Source organism: Panthera onca, chromosome C2 (assembly GCF_046562875.1).
Source record: "Panthera onca isolate mPanOnc1 chromosome C2, mPanOnc1 haplotype 2, whole genome shotgun sequence".
Taxonomy (NCBI): domain Eukaryota; kingdom Metazoa; phylum Chordata; class Mammalia; order Carnivora; family Felidae; genus Panthera; species Panthera onca.
The window spans coordinates 75,039,410-75,062,525 of NC_138347.1; the positions used below are offsets into that span (position 1 = coordinate 75,039,410).

Genomic DNA, 23,116 nt, shown 5'->3' on the forward strand with positions numbered 1-23,116 from the left:
CAAATACATAAATTAAATAAGATAATGTTTATGTGTGTGTATGTTCAAAATTTAAGGTCTGCATGGTATAAAGGTAAGATTCTTTTTTTAACAGTTTATCCCAACACTGACATCATGGAGGGTTTCGATTTTGGTGGCAGCCCTCACCCAATTCTGTGTGGCCTTCCTCATAGAGGTAAATTTCTGTACATCTCTTACACTCTTTCTGGGAAAATAAACAAATAAAGGGTCTCATTCTCAACACATACCTGTTTTTTAGATGGACCGTTTTTGTCTCCCAAAGTGATAGTTATTAACGGTTTATAAGAACTGTGCATGTTCTCTTTGGGGGAAACTCTTGGAGAGTGATTTAAACTTCTCTAAAGGCTGCATAGAAATGTTCTCAGGATCCATGTTTAGCATGGAAGGCAAAACATCAAATTAACTCTAATTTTTGTCTCCCATGAAGGCATCGTAGTGTATTTTTCTAGTATTATCAATAAGCTAGTAGAGACTAGACCAGGTGACCTACAAGCTCTAAAATTCAATGAGACCTTTCAGCGTGAAGAGCTGTCTTCAGAAGGGCTTCCTTAATTAAGAGTGGAAGGAAACCATTGCTCATCTAGTCAATTCTTACTCTTGAAAGTCTTCCCCTATAGTATTTTTCTTCTATTCACTGTCATTAAATGACTTTACCTACTCAGTGAAAGTCCTGGGTATTATTTTTTTTAAGGGACAGTTTAAAAAAAAAAGATTCATGTGTTGTAAATCCCTTGGGAAAAGGGTTCAAACAAATCTATATAAATATATGTGTGTGTGTGACACACACATCATTGTATACAATGAGTGTAAAATTTCTCATACTCTAAGGAATTCCATTTGAGACTATATATATTTTTACGTATTTTATTTTTTTTAAGTTTTTATTCATTTATTTTGATAGATAGAACACGAGTGGAGGAAAGGCAGAGAGAGATGGGGAGAGAGAGAAAATCCCAAGAAAGCTCTCTGCTGACAGCACAGAGCCCAATGTAGGGCTCGATCTCACAAACTGTGAGATCACTACCTGAGCCAAAAATCAAGAGTCAGATGCTTAACCAACTGAGTAGCCCAGGTGCCTGAGACTATAGAGATTTTTAAATAACCCAAAGGGGGAGAAAAAAAGCCTACATGTATGAAGGTATTCATCGTAGTATTATCTATGGTGGTAAAATTTTATTTTATCTTAATTTTAAAACATTTTAATGTTTATTTATTTTTGAGAGAGAGACAGAGTGTGAGCAGGGGAGGGGCAGAGAGGGAAAGAGACACAGAATAGGAAACAGGCTCCAGGCTCTGAGCTGTCAGTACAGAGGCTGATGCGGGCTCGAACTCATGAACCATGAGATCGTGACCTGAGGCAAAGTTGGACGCTTAACCAACGGAGCCACCCAGGTACCCCTATGGTGGTAAAATTTTAGATTCAACCTATATGTTCAAAAGTAGAGATGCTGTTTGTTTAAATCAATCGTTATACACCAATTTGAAAAAATGGTATAGGATCATTAAAAGTGATTATTGAGAAGACTATGGCTACATGTGACAGAAAGTCTAGCATAACCAGAAGTGGAATGCAAAATTTGACCATTCCTATTATAAATGTGTAAACATTGTGAGTGCATGTGAACATAGAAAAAAAGAGAACCCTTCCCAAACGGAAAGCAAAACCCATTTGATTTCTAGAGTTCCTCCATTCATTCAACAAACCATCAGGGGGCACCTTGTAAGTGGCCTGTGGCAGGTAGCAGTGATTTTTTTTTTCCTTTTCTCGATTTTGAGTATGTTATTTTGTTATCATTTCAGTCTGGCAGTAAAATAATTCTAGGTGAATCACCAGCCAGGATTTAACTAGGAAATCTGTAGAAATGAAAGGCTGTAAGCTTTTGGTGTGAACACAAGCACACTCCCTTCTCAAGGGAGAGAACCAGGGAGCTGCTAGACTTGGTGGGGACAGCAGGGAGTAAAGTTGCCGCAGAAGCAGCTTTAAATAAGTACATCTGAGAGGCCCCGGGCGGGCGGTGAGCACCCTGGCTGCAGGGGAATGTGGAAGGATGGTTTGATTGTTTTCTCCACCTGATTTCTCAGGATTTCATCCTTCAAAATCGAAAGCTCTGGCTGTGGATCAAAAAAGAATTTGGATTCTATTCTAAAAGTCAATATAGGCACTGGCAAAAAACGCTGGCAGAAGATTCCACCTGGCCTCCCACAAACAGAACGGATTATTCAGGCGATGGTGAAAATGGATTCTACATCAACCGTGGCTATGAAAGCCCTGAACAGATTCCAAAAGCGAAACTCGAATTGGAAGGCCAAACCACAGAACAGCATTTTTGGACCAGGCTGTAATCAGAATTATTGTCATATGGGGTTAACAGCATCTCCTTGCTCCCAGAAACTAACATATTGTGGAGAGGTGATGACAGTCTACCTCTACCTTTCTTTATCCATCAGAGAATTCAAGGTGCATTTCTCGATGTATTGAACCTTGCAAAAAAGAACCTTAAATATGCTTATTTTGACTGTATCCTCCGCTACTGAGGAAAAACATGAACTTCCTCGATTGTCTTTTTTTTTTTTCCTTAATATTGCATACCATTATCCTGGCTGAAATGCCCAAGCTTTTATGGTAGTGAAATTAGTGATATGAACATCAGTAGAAGGAAAATTCAAGAAGAGTTTGGTCTTTGAAAGTTTCACCAATATATCTTTATTTTCACAGACAAATAAAAGAATGTGGGGGGAAAAAGTCTTTCTGTCAATAAATTATCACAGGTTTACTGAACCTTATATTTACTTGCGAAGACCATTTATGTACTTAACTTTGCCCAAGGTCACAAAATTCCTCTTTTTGCTTCTTTTGTATGGCTTTAATAAAGAAAGAAGAACTGAGATTTCCTTCAGAAAAATTAACTCTGTAATAAGTAGAAAATGATGGAGGTGCCTGTTAACTGCCTGTAATCTTGGCTTGGGCACAGCTTATATCTAAGCCAACTCCACTGATGTTGGCATAACCCAAAGTATATTGTTTTGGGAGCAGTGAGCCTGAAAGTCCGTGGTAGATCACAAAGATAATGGGACAAATGTTAAACTATACTTTTCACTTAAAGAAACATGACAGTTTTATTTATTTTTTGCTATGGACAGATGAAACCCTCAGGTTCTAAGTCAAAAAGTTGGTTCAAACTCAGCATTGCTCATCTTAAAACACAATCCTGGAGTAGGGACTCCTAATGTTTGTGTCTACAGCATGACAAGCATCAGGCTGCTGAACGACCTCAAGTCCCATTTCATCTTTTCATTATTTTACTCAATCATTATGTGCGCACTAATGGCCACAAGAAAAGGTATATCCTCTGTAAATATATTCTGTACGCTATTACCTTTAATATATATCTACCTCTCGGTGACCTTGAGAGGACATACATCTCTAGTGAACCTTTTAAATTAGCTAGTAGGCTTTCCTTGTGACCATAAATTGAGTTTTGCTAATATATCTTTAATGGCTCATAGGCAATTAGCTAACCAGTTCTATCCCACGAGCTTCAGTTATGGGCCTAACAGTGATAGATGCATTCAATAATACCTTTATAATTCTGTAATCCTTAGAGCTGAAAAAATGTTTTTAACATTTCAGCAATGCATTGCTGTATATAGTACTATATACTTTGTTATACACACCAGCAGCATAAATGCAAATTCCTATAAAAACAAACCCTTTTTATTTACACTTTATTTGCTTTTTAACCTTTTCTTGGGTGGATGGCTTTAGAGAGGGATTATTTTAAAATGTGTCTAATTTAGTGACTACCAATGAAAGATGAAAAGACAAAGCAGAATTCTAGATTAAGAAATGTATGCCAACCTAAAATATATGGCAGCTCAGATTTCTTGAACTGGCGTTATTTGTATTTAGTAATTTGACCTTCAGAATCAGAAGATTCAATTGACACACTATGACATTTAGATAACATAAAAAGATTAAAAAAATCTTTATTCAATAAATGTACAGCCTCCCTTGCCCAGTTTTTCCAACACCCTATTAGTTATCTGATAGATGATGATATTTATTTCATAGATCTTTTTTTGTGTGTGTGTGGGGAGGGCACATAATAAAGTTGAACCCTATGCTTGACCTTGCTGAAAGTACTCTCAGAGAAGGGCTTAATAGTCTTGGAAGAAATGTTTGATAAAAGCACAATGAGCATGGCCCTGGGCAGTCTTAAGCTGCCCATCATGAAGAATGGACATTTTTATGGGAAAACTGATGACTACCTTTGTGAGCTTTCCTCTCAGGGTGAACACCACTGGAGCCTGAACACAACCTATGTGGAAAAGATATCATCGAATTCAATTTAGAAGTGCATTTGTGACCCAGCACAGCTAGGACTGCCTTGTGGAGTGGAGGGGTCTAGAATTCACTAGTAAGGTTTGACCTGAAGATCCTCAGGAGGTCCTTTCTGTCTCCACTTCCGTTCCCTCTCCCATCGGCTGGTGTGGTAATCCCACCACACCCGAGTCTCCTGCTTTGGGTAAAATTTGCCCTCTGCAGTCATACTTTATTAAAAGGTAAGCACACCCTGGGAAAGGTAACACATTAAGCTGATGCCAATTTCACCCTAGTTTGACAATATTAGAAAAATTCCTTTCTTTTTTTTTTTTTTTTTTTTTTTTTTTTTTTTTTTTTACTATTACTTGAAAGGAGAGCATAAAAGGAAGAAGAAACTTAATGTAGAATAAAAATGAAGGGGTGACTTTGGATCATGGTATCCGGTAGAAGACACCCACCTCTCCCAGAGGACAAGTGGAGGAAGAGGGAGTTTGGGAGTTATCTGGAGGCAGAACTGGTGTCATAAGAAAGGGAACGGATTAGACAGGGAACAAGGAAGAGAGATGGGGTCCCTATCATTGATAGGGTCATAGACCCTATCTATTCATTGAGTCTTCTGTTTAGTTACTTTATCTACCACGTTCCTTATTCCCTGATCATACCCTCTCACCCCCATTTAATTGAACTTTTTCTTTATTTAATGTCATGCTTTTAATTATGACATAAGAAGGATATCATTGCTTAGCAGTGTGGTTGGTAGGGTAATGTTACAATGTCTGATACAATCCTAGGGTATTGAGACCTGCATTCACTTTTTTTCCACCTGCTGCCAACAGGAATTACATTGGGAACATATTAAAAAGTAATTTGTTTCATTCAACATATAATCAACAAAATGCAAGGATAAAATCATGACACTCCTTGACTTACAGTAAAAGCCTTAAACAGTAACACGAGATATTGTTTTCTAAAAATGGCATTTCAAACCTACATTTAATGATCTCTTGTTAGGGTTAAAAGGGTCAAACCCCCGAAATACTTCAAAGAAAACAATGTAGCTCCGTAGAACAGAACAACCCACTCTTGCTGTTCACTCCTGACACATACTCCTGACAAATGAGTGACTTCCAGGGAAATCTGGATCCCAAACACCAGAGCAAAGGACACCAGCTCCCATCCGCCCCAACCCCATCTGCACAGGAACTAGGAGCTAGGAGTCCACCCTCAAATGGATTGTGAATCAAAGCTCCTCAAACTGCCTAACCAAATGCTCAATTTCCCAGTTTCTTTTTTTTTTTAATATGAAATTTGTTGTCAAATTGGTTTCCATACAACACCCAGTGCTCATCCCAACAGGTGCCCACCTCAATGCCCATCAATTTCCCAGTTTCTTTTCTGTTCAGTTAGATGTCAATCTGAACAATTTGGGAATCTTAACATTTCTTTTAAAACCACATACAAATGGCTCTTCATTCCTCTGGCAAGTACAAAATAGCCCACCCTCAGGAGAAAGGAAACCAATATTTATGGTAAAAGGTAAAATATGATGTGATTGTGTTAAGATCTTCCGCTGGCTTGCTCAAAAGGCTACTGCTTCTTGTTTAAGCTGCCACAGCAAATCTCTGCTGGTAGGGAGAAAAATTTCCACGGCTCAATAATGCGATAACATCAGTAAGCAATTTATTAAAGAGACTGCCATCCATCACTGGAATTTTGAACAATAATGATGCATCGAAAATAAGTATTCCCAGTTTTTTTTTTTTCCCTCCTCACAAATTCCTTCAGTTCCAATATCTCTTCAGTAAATTGTTAATAGTATTTTGCTCTTTGTCTTTTTGGAAACAAGCCCAGGAGTGAGAAGACACCAGCAGCAGCTGTCACAAACCCAATGGTACTTATTGCTTGGTTGGCCTATAGAGAAATGAGAAACAAAAAACACCACAGCTTATTCTAAAGGCACCTCAGTGTCCTAAATCCAAGCAAACTGAAGACCCTTTCAATGACACCAGAAAAATTTAAAGCTTCATGCCAAATTAAGTTCTGTGTGAAGATGAATAAATTTATAATTTTTATAATTATGACAAAGAGATAGTTAAATACATGTAGGCATATGTTTCTCATATTTTTATGACCCCCAATAGTTTATAACTCATGATGGCACAATTCCTAATAATCATCATAGTACATCTGGGAGGTAGTGTTACTCCTATTTGGGAAAACTTGGTAAGTTAAGTGATTTGCCTGAGGTCATACCACCAACATGTTTAGATATGGGTTGAGCCATGAACCATGTGTTTCTCTTCCAAACAATCCCTACCTCCTTAATACACCCTAGTTTGGTCTATACCAGAGTGAATATCATGTGTGTGTGTGTGTGTGCGCATGTGTGTTCCTGACTCAAGAATGTCTACTAGAGAAAGAATTCACAGATGTAATCTAAACTAAATACCTCTATGCTCTTATTTGGTAGCTACAATTTCTCTTTTGATAAACAAACTTCAAAAGAGGTCGCTACTGATGTTAACTATTGTGTCACAAATTAATTTCTCATGTAGACAAACTAAAATAAACTACTCTCAAGCTCAGTTGTCCATAAAGGAGTTCAGACGTTTGTAGCTTTAAGGGTATTAATCATCATGATGAGGGATCTAATAAATATTCATGATTTTCATGGCACTCAGCTAATATTGCCTTCCATCTGCATGAGTTTGCATGCAGTTTTATGACCCAAAGGTCATATTCAGATGCTTCAGAGTCATCAGACATTCTGAAAACAACAATTGTTCTCTGGGATTGAAGAAATCAGGCTTTCAAATAAAGCAAAATATTTTCCCCAAATGATTCCAGGGACCAACCCAAATGCTGGAAAGCCTGACCCAGATCACATTTGAGCATGCCTTCTCTCTAACCCACAGGTCTCCACCACAGAGCCTGCCACCCCTACGTGACTGCCACATAGTGCTGCCTCCCTACCTGCAGCTTCCCTGTGGGAACCAGACCACAAGGGCCTGGCCAATGACAGGAGCATTTACTCCATTTATATCACTCTGCGGTCTGCAGGGACAAGGCCAGGCACCAAAACTCCCTGCTGTGCCACCATCCCCAACTGCCAGGGAGAGTGGCAGCTGGCGAACAAATGACAAATGTTATTTTACTTTACAATCCTAACTTTATTTGGTTGCTTGATTATTTTACTCATAATTTTTAATTAGTCACCACCTAAGTTATTTCCCGGGGAAAGAGTCAGAATTTGCTGCAGTCCAGAACTACCCATGGGGAGCCAGGGGGACAGGCAGACACAAGACAGAGGACAAAATTCCAAAGAGAGGCAAAATCAATAATCAGATAGTCAATCGGATAATCAAGCCTAACTCTCATATAATTCCAGGCAGATGCTGAGATCCCAAGATCTGATACAGGGAAATGTGGTGGTGGCGGGGCAATGAACAAATAGGAAGATGCAATTGGTATCTTTAGAGAGAGGAGTCAAATGGCAGTAGGGTACAGCCCTGGGGAAGATCCTGTGGGCTTCCCAAATCCCAAACACATTTAAAATTATATTCTAGACAGCAAAATCCTGTGACAATCCCTTGGCGTTTTGTGTATTGGGATCTGCTAAACGCAGACCTAACTCACTGGGTATCTTTCAGCCAGTAGAAATACAAGAGATGAAAGAAATCCCACAGATCTAAGAGGCCTGGGGAAAGCAATGTGATCCTAAGCCAAAATCCCCTGACAGCACACAGGCCAGATACTATTACAAGGAAACTATTTCCTATAGTGCACGCGGTTTCCCAAATCCCAAACACTTCAAGTTACATTCTAGATGGCAAAACCCTGCGTGATTGGGACAATCCCTTGGCGTTTTGAGTAACAGGATCTGACTTGCAAGATTGTAACATCTCAGAATGTTCTCAGAACCTATATGAACACGAGCTTTTATTTCACAATTTAGGATTATAAAGTCACCTAAGCTGACTCTTCATACTTTTATCCTTTACAGGGCTTTCTGACTGTGGGCCATAATAAAAGCCTCATTCTGAGGATCTAAACATGACCAAGGAAACATTAGTTGAATCTGGAGTGCTGTATCCTGACATAGCACAGCTGGGTCACAGATGACCACAAGGTCTACCAAAATTCCTTTTCCTCTGAGACTCTAAGTTCACAGTGCTATGCACTGAAGCACAGTCAGGGTATATTGTAGATCAGCTTGTTCAGGCCTATGCAAGAGTGCTGCCATCTTCCACAAAGCTAGGCACATTTCAATACCTTGTTAAGACTATACCAGTGGAACATGTCTACTTAAAATCTTTTTTAAAAGAAAAGACAAGCCACATACTAGAAAACAACAAAACAAACCATTTCCAACAGGCAAATCTGATAAGGAACTGTTATCCAAAATATGTAAAAAGTTCTTAAAACTCAACAAAAAGAAAACAAGCAAGCCACCCAGTTTAAAAATGGGCAAAAGATCTCAAGAGACACATCGTCAAATATGCAAATCACAAAGGAGCATATGAAAAGATGCTTAACTTCATACACGTTTAGGGAATTGCACATTAAGATAGTGAGACACCACTGTGTACCTATTAGAATGGCTAAAACCCAAAATGCTCACAATACTAAATGTGGAAGAAGACATGGAAAAACAGGAACTCTCATTCGTTGTTGGTGGGAATGCAAAAGGGCACAGCCACTTTGTAAGACCTTCCATGGTTTCTAACAAAAATAAACATATTCTTACCATACAATCGAGTAATCATGCCCTTTGGTATTTACACAAAACCCTGCACACAAATGTTTCTAGAAGTTTTATTCATAATTACCAAAACTCGGAATCAACCAAGATGGTTTTTAGTTGCTGAATGTACATCCAGACAACGGAGCGTTACTTGGTGATAGAGAAAAATGAGTTACCAAATCATGAAAAGACATGGAGGAATTTTAAATGCATGTTGCTTAGTATGCATTCTTCTCAGCAGTTGCCAGAGACTTGGGAGGAGGAAAGACGAATAGGCAAAGAGAGCACGGAGAAGTTTTAGGGTAGGGAAACTATTCCATATGATACTGTACTAGTGGATATATGTCACTATACAGTTATAATTTATAGAATGCAAAACACTAAGACTAAACCCTAATGTAAACTATTTTAGGAGAGGCAAAATTTTTCCTTTGTGCATCTTAGGTTTTCAGCTGAGGCTCACTAATAAAAGGCAAATTGACAAGAGAAAAACAGAGGTTTATTAACATGTACATCTCAAACATACACAGGAGAAACTCAGGGAAGAGTAATTCAAAGAGGTGGCTTAGAATTCAGGCTTACATAGCACATCTTCAGCAAAGATCAATACATTTGTAGAGTAATGGCAGGACAAAAGAAAGCAGTTTCAGGCTGCCTAGGATGGCAGACCGCGGTAAGGTAAACATGGGAAATTAATGGCAAAGGCTAGTTAGTAAGGGTTGTTATATAAATTTTTTTTTTACATTTATTTATTATTGAGAGACAGAGAGACACAGAGCGTGAGCAGGGGAGGGGCCGAGAGATGGAGAGACACAGAATCCGAAGCAGGCTCCCGCTCTGAGCTGTCAGCACAGAGCCCGACACGGGGCTAGAACTCACTAACCGCGAGATCATGACCTGAGCCAAAGTCGGACGCTCAACCGACTGAGCCACCCAGGTGCCCCAGTAAGTGTTGTTATTTAGATTCCTCTACTGGTTGTCTGTGATGATTAATTTTTGTCCTTCCTGCTAGCAAAGGGAAGAGGGACACCTTTCAAAATGTATCTCCCACTTTTAGGCAAATATGTGGAGAGCAGGGCCTCCTTCTTAAGTGCCTTCAGCTCTTGATAATAAATAATAATCCTTATGACACAGATTTTGAGGTGATATTCTAGTTTCCTTCACTATGGACTTTGGTGGATAATGTGTCAGTATTGGTTCATTATTTGTAACAAATATACCACACTGATATGGAACGGTGATGGTTGGGGAGGCCGTGTATATGGGTGATGGGGAGGGGGTATGTGGGAACTCTCTAAAATTCCAGATCACATTTGCTGTGAACTGTAGATTACTCTAAAAAAAAATAAAGCCTATAACTTTTTTAACACAAAAAAGCACGAAGAAGAAAAAGATGGACCATGATCCTTCCACCTTTCTAATCTTTTTAAATGCTGTTGAGGTTTTTTAATTTCAGAGAAATACATAGCCATTCCCCAAGAAAACTGTTCTATGTCCAAGACCCCTAATCCCTTGCAGCAAAGGCAGTCCTGAGAAGAAAACACATTGCAATCCAGGCCTATCTCAAGAAACAAGAAATATCCCCAACCTAACCTCACACCTAAAGGAACTAGAAGCAGAGCAGCAAAGAAACCCCAAATCCAGGGGCGCCTGGGCGGCTCAGTCGGTTAAACTTCCGACTTCAGCTCAGGTCACGATCTCGTGGTCCGTGAGTTCAAGCCCCGCGTCGGGCTCTGGGCTGATGGCTCAGAGCCTGGAGCCTGCTTCCGATTCTGTGTCTCCCTCTCTCTCTGCCCCTCCCCCGTTCATGCTATGTCTCTCTCTGTCTCAAAAATAAATAAACGTTAAAAAAAATAATTAAAAAAAAAAAAAAAAAAAAAGAAACCCCAAATCCAGCAGAAGAAGAGAAATAATACAGATGGGAGCAGAAATAAACAATATAGAATCTGAAAAAAACAGTAGAACAGATCAACGCATCAAAGAACTGGTTTTCTGAAAGAATAAACACAATTGATAAACCCCTAGCCAGACTTTTCAAAAAGAAAAGAGAGAGGACCTATAAAATCATGAATGAAAGAGAAGAGATCACAACCAATACCACAGAAATACAAACAATTATTAGAGAATACCATGAAAAAATATATGCCAACAAACTGGGCAACCTGGAAGACATGGACAAATTCCTGGACACCCACACACTACCAAAACTCAAGTGGGAAGAAATAAAATATTTGAACAGACCCATAACCAGCGAGGAAACTGAATCAGTTATCAAAAATCTCCCAACAAATAAGAGCCTAGGCCAGATGGCTTCCCAGAGAAATTCGACCAGACATTTAAAGCAGAGTTAATACCTATTCTTCTCAAGCTGTTCCAAAAAATAGAAATGGAAAGAAAACTTTCGGACTCATTCTATGAAGCCAGCATTACCTTGATTCCCAAACCAGATAGAGACTTCACTAAAAGGGAGAATTACAAACCAATATCCTTCTTGAACATGGATGCAAAAATTCTCAACAAGATACTGGCAAATCGAATTCAACAGTATATTAAAAGAATTATTCACCATGACCAAGCGGAATTCATTCCTGGGCTGCAGGGCTGGTTCAATATTCACAAATCAATCAGTGTGATCCATCACATTAAAAGAAGAAAGGATAAGGGCCATATGATCCTGTCAATAGTTGCAGAAAAAGCATTTGACAAAATACAGCATTCTTTCTTAATAAAAACCCTCAAGAAAGTTGGGATAGAAGGAACATAGCTTAACATCATAAAGCCATATATGAAAAGCCCACAGCTAATATTATCCTCAATGGGGGAAAATTGAGAGCTTTCCCTCTGAGATCAGGAACACTACAGGGATGTCCACTCTCACCGCTGTTGTTTAACATAGTGTTGAAAGTCCTGGCCTCAGGAATCAGACAACAAAATGAAATAAAAGGCATCCGAATTGGCAAAGAACAAGTCAAACTTTCACTTTTTGCAGATGCCATGATACTGTACATGGAAAACCCAAAAGACTCCACCAAAAAGCTGCTAGAACTGATATATGAACTCAGCAAAGTCACAGGATATAAAATCAATGTACAGAGATCAGTTGCATTTCTATACGCCAATAATGAAACACTAGAAATAGAAATCAATAAATTGATCCCATTTACAATAGCACCAAGAACCATAAAATATCTAGGAATAAACCTAAGCAAGGATGTAAAAGATCTGTATGCTTAAAACTATAGAACACTTAAGAAAGAAATTGAAGAAGACACAAAGAAATGGAAAAACATTCCCATGCTCATGGACTGGAAGAGCAAATATTGTTAAGATGTCAATAATACCCAAAGTAATCTACCCATTCAGTGAAATACCAAAATTGCACCAGCATTCTTCTCAGAGCTAGAAGAAACAATCCTAAAATTTGTATGGAACCACAAAAGACCCTGAATAGCCAAGCTAATGTTGAAAAAGAAAACCAAAGCCAGAGGCATCACAATCCCAGACTTTAGCTTCTACTACAAAGCTGTAATCATCAAGACAGTATGGTATTGGCACAAAAACAAGACACATAGACCAATGGAATAGAATAGAGAACCCAGAATGGGACCCACAAATGTACAGCCAACTAATCTTTGAGAAAGCAAGAAAAGGGTATCCAATGGAAAACAGTCCCTTCAGCAAATGGTGCTGGGAGAACTGGACAGTAACATGTAGAAGAATGAAACTGGACCACTTTGTTACACCATACACAAAAATAAAGTCGAAATGGATTAAAGACCTAAATGTGAGACAGGAAACCATCAAAACCCTAGAGGAGAAAACAGGCAACAACCTCTTGCCATTTGCAACAATGTGGATGGAACAGGAGGGTATTATGCTAAGTGAAATGAGTCAGTCAGAGAAAGACTGTACCATATGCTTTCACTCATATGTGGAATTTGAGTAACTTAAGAGAAGACCATGGGGGAAGCAAAGGGGGAAAAATAGCTTTTAACAAAGAGGGAGGCAAACCATAAAAGACTCTTAAATACAGAGAAGAAACTGAGGGTTGATTTGCGGGGGGTGTGGGGGAGAGGGGAAAATGGGTGATGAGCATTGAGAAGGACACTTGGGATGAGCACTGGGCATTGTATGCAAGCAATGAATCTACTCCCAAAGTCAAGAGGACACTATATATGCTGATGTTAGCTAACTTGACAATAAATTAGATTTAAATAAATAAATAAGTAAATAAATACATAAATAAATTTGTTGAAACTTTCAAAAAAAAGGCCCTTAATCCCTGAGGAGACCCCAAAACTAATCAAACACTAGCTATTGTTGGTAGTAATATTATGAATTGTTGATAATAATGAAAATAATAATAATGTGCTACAGTTTCTATCAGATCAACATAAATTTTATCGAGGAGTACCAATACAGAGCTATAAAATTCTTAATTACTATAATTAAAAATAACATTCATCTAAGACACATTGTTTATTGAGATGGATGATATATAATACAGTGCACTAAGAGACTTCAAATATCTAGTATAATCCCCCAAAGAGCCTCAGTTTATAGGTTGGGAAACTGATAAACAATGTTCTCCAAGCCACCAACCTAATAACTGGGGAAGATGTGGTTGTAGCTCAGGTAAGCACAATTTCAAAGCTTAGGTGAGTTCTTGGGGCTGTCACTGTACTTCCTGCAACAGAACCAGCTAGAGAACAGTTCTAGTTGTTGAGGAATGATTAATTTTTCATGGGTCTTGATTCTGGGTATGAAAGGGGAAAAGATGAGGGATGGTAAATTAGAGCCAAAGCAAGAAGATGGTTCTGATCCCATTTTTTTTTTTTTTTTTTTTTTTAGCCACATTCAAAAAAATTGCTTCTTGAACACAGTGGACAACTTTATCCTTTACAAAGGAGAGGAATGGACTTCACTTCCTAGTTACACCCTTAGTTTTTAATGCGAAGGTGAACAGGATTTTTTGTGTGGATATTTTCTGTGCTCTGGCTCACAAGCGATTTATTGTTACATGTGAATAGCACATTCATTATGTTAATATATTTCCTAAAGAAATGCATTTCCAATTAAATTATTTCCTAATGAAAACAAATGTATCCTTTTATGTTCCCTGTCCCATCTTCCCAAGCTTCCGTGAGGGGAATTGGAAACTAATTCCTTAGAACAGATGTTTCTGTAACTGATTCAACCATTTCAGGATACTGGGAGCCTTTATTCATTCTCTAATATCCCTTTAATAAATCTTTAGGTTAGAACATCAACGTTGGAATTGGATTGGTGCCACAATAGGTAGAAAGAAGGCAAATGAACCAAGCATGCTTTTAGTTAGGAATCTGCCACGCTACAAAATAGTGTGAGAGACGACAACATTGCATGCTACTTTAAAAATAAAGTAATTGATCCATTTTAAGAAATCATCCAAAATCTCAACCAATCAAAGGACCTGCTTAAAAGCACAAGATTCCTCTGAAACTAGCATTGCAAGGAGACAGAAACAATTTTCAAAGCCACCAAAATATGTCTGTCATTAGCTGGCCTCTCTCAGTCAGGTAATGGAGAAGAATCTCAGAGTTACCATCTCTATTTCTGGCAAAGGAACTTCCATTTAAATATTTCAACATTCTTTTCAGAATGTCCCTTTCAGCATGTGAGGCTGCTGTATGGCAGAAAAATGGAAGGAAGGAACCCTGAAGGACAGAACTCAACAGGACTGACAGAAAAGCTACGGTCTTGATTCTGCTTCAAGCTCCTTCCAGCCCCAAATTCAAAATGTCCACGTTCACGCATTAATGTGGTCATAACTGCTACATGATCTTGGACACCTCAATTCCTGTCCTTATCCTTCAGGATTCTCACCTTTTCTCCATTCTTTTCATTTTGTTTTAGGCCTGAGAATCTTATAGTCAGTAGTGCTTATTTTCCCAAGGTAAGCAACTTCTATGTCTTCTAAAGAAAACTCACCTGCTCTGAAACTCCTTCTCCATAGCGAAGCAAAGTCACAAAATGCTCACAGTTGTTGACAAGTATGTCATAATCCACCTCTTGTCCAATAACAATCTCTGACCGCTGCATGACTTCCTCCATGGGGAGAGGAGGATAAGTTTCATCATATTTATTGTTTATTCTGTATGTGTCGTTTCCCACGACATCCTTCAGGGGCTGCATCTTCACCAGGGCCTTCCTGCTAAATATAGACTTGGCGCTTGTAAATGCTGCAGGAATGCCATCCTCTATAAGGAGAATTCTGGTTAGCAAGATGTGGTGACCCAGCTCAGAGAACCCCAATGCCAGAGTATTGCAATGCCACATGTTTGGAAGTGATGGAGTCACTGAACCCAGCTCGGTTCCCAACTTAGCACCAAACCAGAAGCCACTTTAATCATACCAGGCTCAATAACTCACTTGGTAGTTTATCTATAATGAGGGAAAATAGAAGAGAAACCTGTATCTGCCCATAGAGAAAATTGAGTGAGAAAACTACCCATTCTTGAGAAACACGTTCTCTATCAATTGGCATTATTATTAGAGATCTTGGTATGTGTCCCTAACAGAATACAAATAAAACCATTGTCTCCTTTTTTTTTCCCTATAAAATATGCTTTTATTCAGCATCTGAACCCTTCCCAGCTACTCTCTTTGGGCCTCAGCTGTGTGCATTGTGATTGATAAGCTCGTCCTAGTTGTCTAAGTGTGCTCCTTACCCCTTTCTCTGCTTTTTACACTTGTTCTTTCAACTTGGCTTCAATTTGGTTCCAATTTGAAACCCCTCCAAGGGGTCAGCTGGGGTCAAGCTGGGGCCCTGCTTTTATCTTGCCAGTTCCTTTAGGCCAAGAAACTAAGTCCTGAAACTGAATCTAACCTAGTAGGCCCTGTCCACCAGATGCAGCCCCATGCAATGCCATACCCACCTGTTACATGTCCCACCCCTGCAACTCCCTTTTAACTGCCTCAGTTGGCAAACAGTTACCTTTGTCTAGATACCTTTGTCTCCTGGCCTGCTACTGCCAGTATCTGAGGTTGGACAGATGATTGCTCAGTGTTCAGCTCTAACACCTGGCCCTGGTCCCTCTCCATCTGCCCAAGACTGCTATGCTTGGCTATGTGTTCAAGTCAATCATGAGAGAGTCTCCATGTAACCGGTGTGAAGAGAGTCTTCCTTTTTGTAATAACTAAAAGCTAACTTTCTTTTCCACTCCCTTTTTTTTCCTACCTTCCAAGTTCCTTTTCCTTCAAGCAGCATTTCCAGTTAATATCTTACACATTGGAAGTTCTTGTACAAGTTCTTAGAGCAGAGATCTCCTAGTTAGAATTACTAAAGTTTTATTTACACTAGTCTGATGCTATCAATTTATAGAGGAGGACACTGAAGCTTAGAGAGGTAAACTGGCTTGCAAAATACCACCTGAGTAGTTAACAATAGAACCAGAAAACTGCGTTTCAGTCTACAGGATCAGAGCTCAGTACTAGAACCATATTAAAATGGAGCTTAACACATGAAAATAAGGGAAGAGCAGAAAAATCTCTTATTGTATTCCAGACGTGAAAACTGCAGAGATATTGCAGCATTGCTTACTGTTAATCACTAGACTCTGCAGAAACTAATGGGTGTGTATCGTAAATGTCACTTTATTTGCCATTTCCATTCCCAATATTCTAGAACAAGAGGCAAATATCTCAAGATGTTGCAAAAGTCACTACATTAAAAATTCTCAGACATCTCCAAGATAGTAAGACCAAGGTTATTAAAACTTCTTTCTAAATGTAACTTGAAGAAAAAAAAATCTCCAGGCTACTTGTTATTTGCATACAGTTTTTTTCTTAAAAAATGAATTAATTTGTGTTTATTTCTAAATATTTAGGAAATATATAAAAAAACAACATAAATGTGTAAATTTAAATCACCCATTATCTGCCCAACCATAATCATGTTATTATTTTGATAATAATATTATCATATCTTTCTATTATGTCTTTTATTAACACATGTATATTGAAGCATGCCTATGTGTGCATTCACATGGGTATATATTATTTCTTTGCAAAGTAGGTATAATATGACACACTGCATTTTTAATCTAGATTTTTTTTCAAGTAAATATCATGCAAGAGTATTTCTCAAGCAATTAAGCATGTCCAGAAATATGATTTTTAATGGCCGTTAAATAGCTATTGTTTTGGCTTATCTAGCACCCCATCCCACCTCTGCCTCTTTCTTTCTGGAAATGATTTTGTGTGGGCTAATCACAGTATCTCCTTCTCCAGGGCACAACGATGGTGCAGTGATGGGCATGGGATCCACACTCGCCCAAATCAGATTGTTCTCCATGCTATTTCTAACTGCAACAGGCAGGGATTGGCCCTCTCTTATTAGATCACAAGACTGTAAGAATAAGAGCCTAAGGATGTTGATGACTATCAGTTCAGTCTCCTAGAGAGGCATAGTCTGGGAGAATTAAGACAATACTTGGAAAGGAAATGCAGATGTGAGTCTTGATACTCATGTTTATGCCCCTACATCCAGGCATCCTTGAAGCCAGCACCAACCATCTTTATCCTTTTTTGTAGTTTTCCTCAGTGAAGCAATGAATTTGCCTTTTTGCTTATGCTAACTTTTGTTTGTTTCCGTTACTTGCAACTAAAGAATTCTGTCAATATTCTGTGACAAAGTCATAATTCACTTAACTAGTCCACTATTGAATCTAAGCCATTGTTGGCTTCTTTTTTTTTTTTAACCTCTTCATCCCCTTCACATATTTCTTTTTTTTTTTTTTTTTCAACGTTTTTTATTTATTTTTGGGACAGAGAGAGACAGAGCATGAACGGGGGAGGGGCAGAGAGAGAGGGAGACACAGAATCGGAAACAGGCTCCAGGCTCCGAGCCATCAGCCCAGAGCCTGACGCGGGGCTCGAACTCACAGACCGCGAGATCGTGACCTGGCTGAAGTCGGACGCTTAACCAACTGCGCCACCCAGGCGCCCCCATTTCACATATTTCACCTATCCCCCTATCCCTCCCCTTTGGCAACCACCCATTTGCTCTCTGTATTTGTGAGTCTGTTTCTGGTTTGTTTGTTCATTTGTGATTTTGTGGGTTTTGTTTTTTTTGTGGGTGAGTGGTTTTTTTTTTAGATTCCACATAGAAGTGAAATCACATGGTATTTGTCTTTATCTTATTTCACACAGCATAATACCATTTAGATCCATCTATGTTAAGGCAAATGCAAAGATCTCATTCTTTTTTATGGCTAACATTCCATTATATATATATTACATATTATGTATATATGTATGTGTATATACATATACATAACTTCTTGTGTATATATATATATATATTTGTGTGTGTGCATGTGTGTGTGTGAGCGAGTATATATATTACATCTTCTTTATCCATTCATCTCTCAGTGGACACCTAGGTTGCTTCCTTATCTTGGCCCTTGTAAATAATGCTGCAATAAACATAGGGGTACATACATCTTTTCGAATTAGTGTTTTCACTTTCTTTGGGTAAATATCCAATAGTGGAATTATTGGATCATTGGTATTTTTGAGGAAATTTTAATTTTCTGTGGAAATATCATACTGTTTTCCACAATGGCTACACCAATTTATATTCCCACTGACAGTGCAGGAATATTCTCTTTTCTCCACATCCTCACCATCATTTGTTATTCTGCCATTGCCTGTTTTTTAAACTTTTATGAGATAGAAGTGAATACCTTTATGCTGAATGTTATTCTACATCTTTATAAATACTTCTGAAGAATAGACTCAGAGAAGTAAAATTACAGGGTCAGAGCATAGGAACTCTTTTAAGACTCTTCATACACACTATTAAATTGCTTTCTTTTGTTTTCAATATATGAAGTTTATTGCCAAATTGGTTTCCATACAACACCCAGTGCTCATCGAAGGTGCCCTCCTCGATACCCATCACCCACCCTCCCCTCCCTCTCACCCCCTATCAACCCTCAGTTTGTTCTCAGTTTTTAAGAGTCTCATGCTTTGGCTCTCTTCCACTCTAACCTCTTTTTTTCTTTTTCCTATCCCTCCCCCATGGGTTTCTGTTAAGTTTCTCAGGATCCACAGAAGAGTGAAAACATGTGGTGTCTTTCTCTGTATGGCTTATTTCATTTAGCATCACACTCTCCAATTCCATCCATGTTGCTACAAAGGGCCATATTTCATTCTTTCTCATTGCCACCTAGTACTCCATTGTGTTTTTAAACCACAAATTTTTTATCCTTTCATCAGTTGATGGACCTTTAGGCTCTTTCCATAATTTGGCTATTGTTGACAGTGCTGCTAGAAACATTGGGGTACAAGTGCCCCTATGCATCAGTACTCCTGTAACCCTTGGTTAAATTCCTAGCAGTGCTACCGCTGGGTCATAGGGTAGGTCTGTTTTTAATTTTCTGTGGAACCTCCACACTGTTTTCCAGAGCGGCTGCACCAATTTGCATTCCCACCAACAGTGCAAGAAGTTTCCCTTTTCTCCACATCCTGTCCAGCATCTATTGTCTCCTGATTTGTTCATCTTGGCCACTCTGGCGTGAGGTGATATCTGAGTGTGGTTTTCATTTGTATTTCCCTGATGAGGAGCGACGTTGAGCATCTTTTCAAGTGCCCGTTGGCCATCAGGATGTCTTCTTTAGAGAAGTGCCTATTCATGTTTTCTGCCCAATTCTTCACTGGGTAGTTTTTCAGGCGTGGAGTTTGGTGAGCTCTTTATAGATTTTGGATACTAGCCCTTCGTCCGACATGTCATTTGCAAATATCTTTTCCCATTCTATTTGTTGCCTTTTAGTTTTGTTGGTTGTTTCCTTTGCTGTGCAGAAGCTTTTATATTCATAAATTCCTACTAGTTCATTTTTGCTTTTAATTCCCTTGCCTTTGGGGATATGTCAAGTAAGAAATTGCCATGGCTGAGGTCAGAGAGGTCTTTTCCTGCTTTCTCCTCTAGGGTTTTGATGGTTTCCTGCCTCACATTCAGGTCTTTTATCCATTTTAGTATATTTTTGTGAAATTTGTGAGAAAGTGGTCCAGTTTCAATCTTCTGCATGTTCCTGTCCAGTTCTCCCAGCACCATTTGTTAAAGAGACTGTCTTTCTTCCATTGGGTATGCTTTCCTGCTTTGTCAAAGATTAGTTGGCCATACGTTTGTGAGTCTACTTCTGGGGTTTCTATTCTGTTCCATTGGTCTACATGTCTGTTTTTATGCCATAATAAATTGTTTTTATGAATGAAGTTATCCACTTTCATTTCCTTCAACAATATACTTGCATTGGTTTCATTATACTCTTATCAACACTAGCTGTTATCACTTTTAAACGTTTGCTAATGTGATAGGCATAAATTTTGTTTTTCTGTTGTACAATTCCTAGATCAGTCCCTTTAAAGATGGGTATTGACTTCTTTTCTTCTACATACTGTTCATAGTTCTTTACCCATATGTTTGTTGGGATTTTGCTGTTTATGTATCCCCAGCATCTAGAATAGCTTTTGGCACATACTGGGTAATCTATAAATAGATGTTGAACAAATTGAAATGATTAGTGTGATAGGTAAAGACACTGACGCTTATGTTTGTGAGCAATATTCTCCCCAGTGGATTATTTCCTTTTTATTAATTTTTTTAATCCAGAGATTTTACTAGATTCTAATGTTAAATGGTTAACATTTTAATGTTAATTGGTCTTTGTTATTTAACCAAAGCCACTTTGGTCTTACTATGTCCTTCATTAAACCTATTTCGGATAAATATATCTACTTTCTACATTTTTTTTCTTTTTTTTTAAGATTTCATTCATGATTCCTTCTTATAACAAGAGAATTCAAAACCTCCAGGAGTTGTGGGAAACAAAACTTACCTAGAGGTGCTATGTTGATAACATAACCATCACCCAGGTACAGTGCCCAGTGCTGATAGCCAGAACGAAACACTTCAATCAAGCCCCCTGGCTGGGGGTTACCAGGATAGCTCAAACTAAAGCAATCATTAAACGCCATCTGCAATGACAGACACAAAGACGATCTAGCTGACATGACTTGCCAAAAGAAAATCAGTTTAAGACCTCCACAGAAGTATAAGGATACAGAGTTTATTGGGATTGCATTCCGTATTAAAGACTTAAACTCACACCACTGTCCTTTGTATGATCATTCTTTGTATGATTCCAACACTGAATTATGCGTGCAAAAGTGAAAAAAAGTGGGAAAGAATTTTTCTGCTAATTGTTTAATTTTCTATAGCAATGCTTCTCATCCTGATCAACCACAGATCTCTTTTACGATATTAAGCATCTTATAGTTCTCTCTTTAAATCCAGATATTCATAGAAAATATTTACCATACACAAAATTTCAAAAATATGTAATATTGTGCCCTATTTGAACAAAAAGGTGAAGTAAATTTACAATAGTACGTATTTTACTTATGTAAATAATCGGTCCATGACTATACAAAAAGATACAATAAAATGTCCATAAGTGTGCACTTACTTACCATGAAAGAGTCAACAGTGGCAGAAGATGAGAAGCCTTTCAGCCTCTCAAATAAATAAAATCAAAGAACATGGTATGCGAGGGCTGACACTGATATTTTATGGAAAAAATACCTTGTATTGCAAAATTTCTCTCTCGTTTAACTTAAGCAGAAAGAAGTTCCAGACTCAGAGGAGTGGCCAGTCACATATTCAGTCATATTGTAATACACGGGACATTTATTCCTTGTGCCAAACTGCTGTGCAATCTAGGTACTTCAGTCTCTACCCACTAAATATCAGTAAATGCTCTTTGTCATGTGACAACCACAAATATCCACACAGATTTCCACCCCTCCCTTACTGCCCCATTTTCTGCTTGGTTCCTGACTTACTGATTCCAGAAACAGTGTTAAGGTGGCCACCGTAGAAGTGAGACAACTTGGAAGGTTGGGGAGTTCGTCATGTTGATGAATATGAAAATTCTAAGCTTTGTGAGTTTTTTTTCTTTTAAGTCACTATTTTTCAGAAAGAACATTTAAGTCTCTGATGGTCGATTTTTATGAAATGTTACATTTTCTACATAAGTATGGCATGAGAGTAGAATGACAGACATTCATCAATACTCAAAAGGAGATTTAGTGCTATATCCTTGTTGAATCTCTAATTGATAGCAGAGTCTCTCATCTCTCTGATGTAGATCTCAAGTACTTAAGAAGCAGGGGGACAGTGTTGTCACAAATAATAGCATGACACTACTCAATATGTCCTGTAGATTATGGAGCAGGTGACAACATGTAGCACTTTCAACCTATCAAAAAAGCTGCTTTTTTTAAATATAAACATAAAACCTGGGTTGTATAGTAAACACAATGTTTTGTTTTTTCTGTGGGGAGTGGTTCTTTGAAAGGTAATCTTTTTCTAGGTTTTTACATTTCTGATACTTTGGAATTTTTACTAAATATGTATTATTTTGTAATCAGAAAAAATTTTGGACATGTATTTAATAATAATAGTGAGGGAGGCGTCTGGGTGACTCAGTTAAGCATCTGACTTGGGTCTAGATAATGATAACGCCTTTCCGAGTTCAAGCTCCTTCCCCTCCCCCACTCACGCTCTGTCTCTCTCTCTCTCTCAAAAATAAACTTTTTTTAAAAAAAGTAAATAGCATTAGTGAAATAATGGATGAGGAACTATGCAATTTCATTAAAATGCTTAATTTTTTTTCCCTGAAGTATGTTACACTTGGTAAAATTTACAAATCTTCAGTGTAGAACTGGGGGGATGTGTATACATTCCAGCAAGCACCATTCCGGTCAAGATAGAGAGTATTTCTGTCCCCTAAGATAGTTTCCTTGCCCCTCTCACCAGCCAATCCCTCACCAAAGTAACCTCCACTTTGTATTGCATAGATTAGGGTCTGGAGCAGGCTTCTGCTCTGACTGGATCATTAATATACAATGCTGATCTGTGTAAGTCTCTCTTCCTCTGGGTGTCTTAGGAAATAGACTAAATAACCTTTATGGACACCTTCAGT

The 23,116-nt window shown here is 38.4% G+C and overlaps 2 protein-coding genes across 3 annotated transcripts in view; one reads left to right on the forward strand and one right to left on the reverse strand.

Moving 5' to 3' along the window:
- ATP13A5 (ATPase 13A5) overlaps window positions 1-4,564 on the forward strand; it is a 115,672-nt gene extending 111,108 nt beyond the window's left edge. For both annotated transcript variants that reach the window (XM_081796604.1, XM_081796605.1), the window contains exons 29-30: window positions 95-175; window positions 2,104-4,564. In XM_081796604.1, coding sequence (XP_081652730.1) covers window positions 95-175; window positions 2,104-2,364 — 342 coding nt within the window. In that variant the 3' untranslated portion in view covers window positions 2,365-4,564. The remainder of the gene's footprint in view (window positions 1-94; window positions 176-2,103) is intronic.
- Window positions 4,565-6,003: 1,439 nt separating this feature from the next.
- LOC132676583 (phospholipase A and acyltransferase 1-like) lies at window positions 6,004-21,122 on the reverse strand. Its single transcript, XM_078453122.1, has 3 exons — window positions 20,969-21,122; window positions 15,060-15,328; window positions 6,004-6,256 (listed from the first exon to the last, which is right to left on the reverse strand). The coding sequence occupies exons 1-3, from the start codon at window positions 21,105-21,107 to the stop codon at window positions 6,155-6,157; spliced, it is 510 nt and encodes a 169-aa protein (XP_078309248.1). The 5' UTR covers window positions 21,108-21,122; the 3' UTR covers window positions 6,004-6,154.
- Window positions 21,123-23,116: the final 1,994 nt, after the last annotated feature.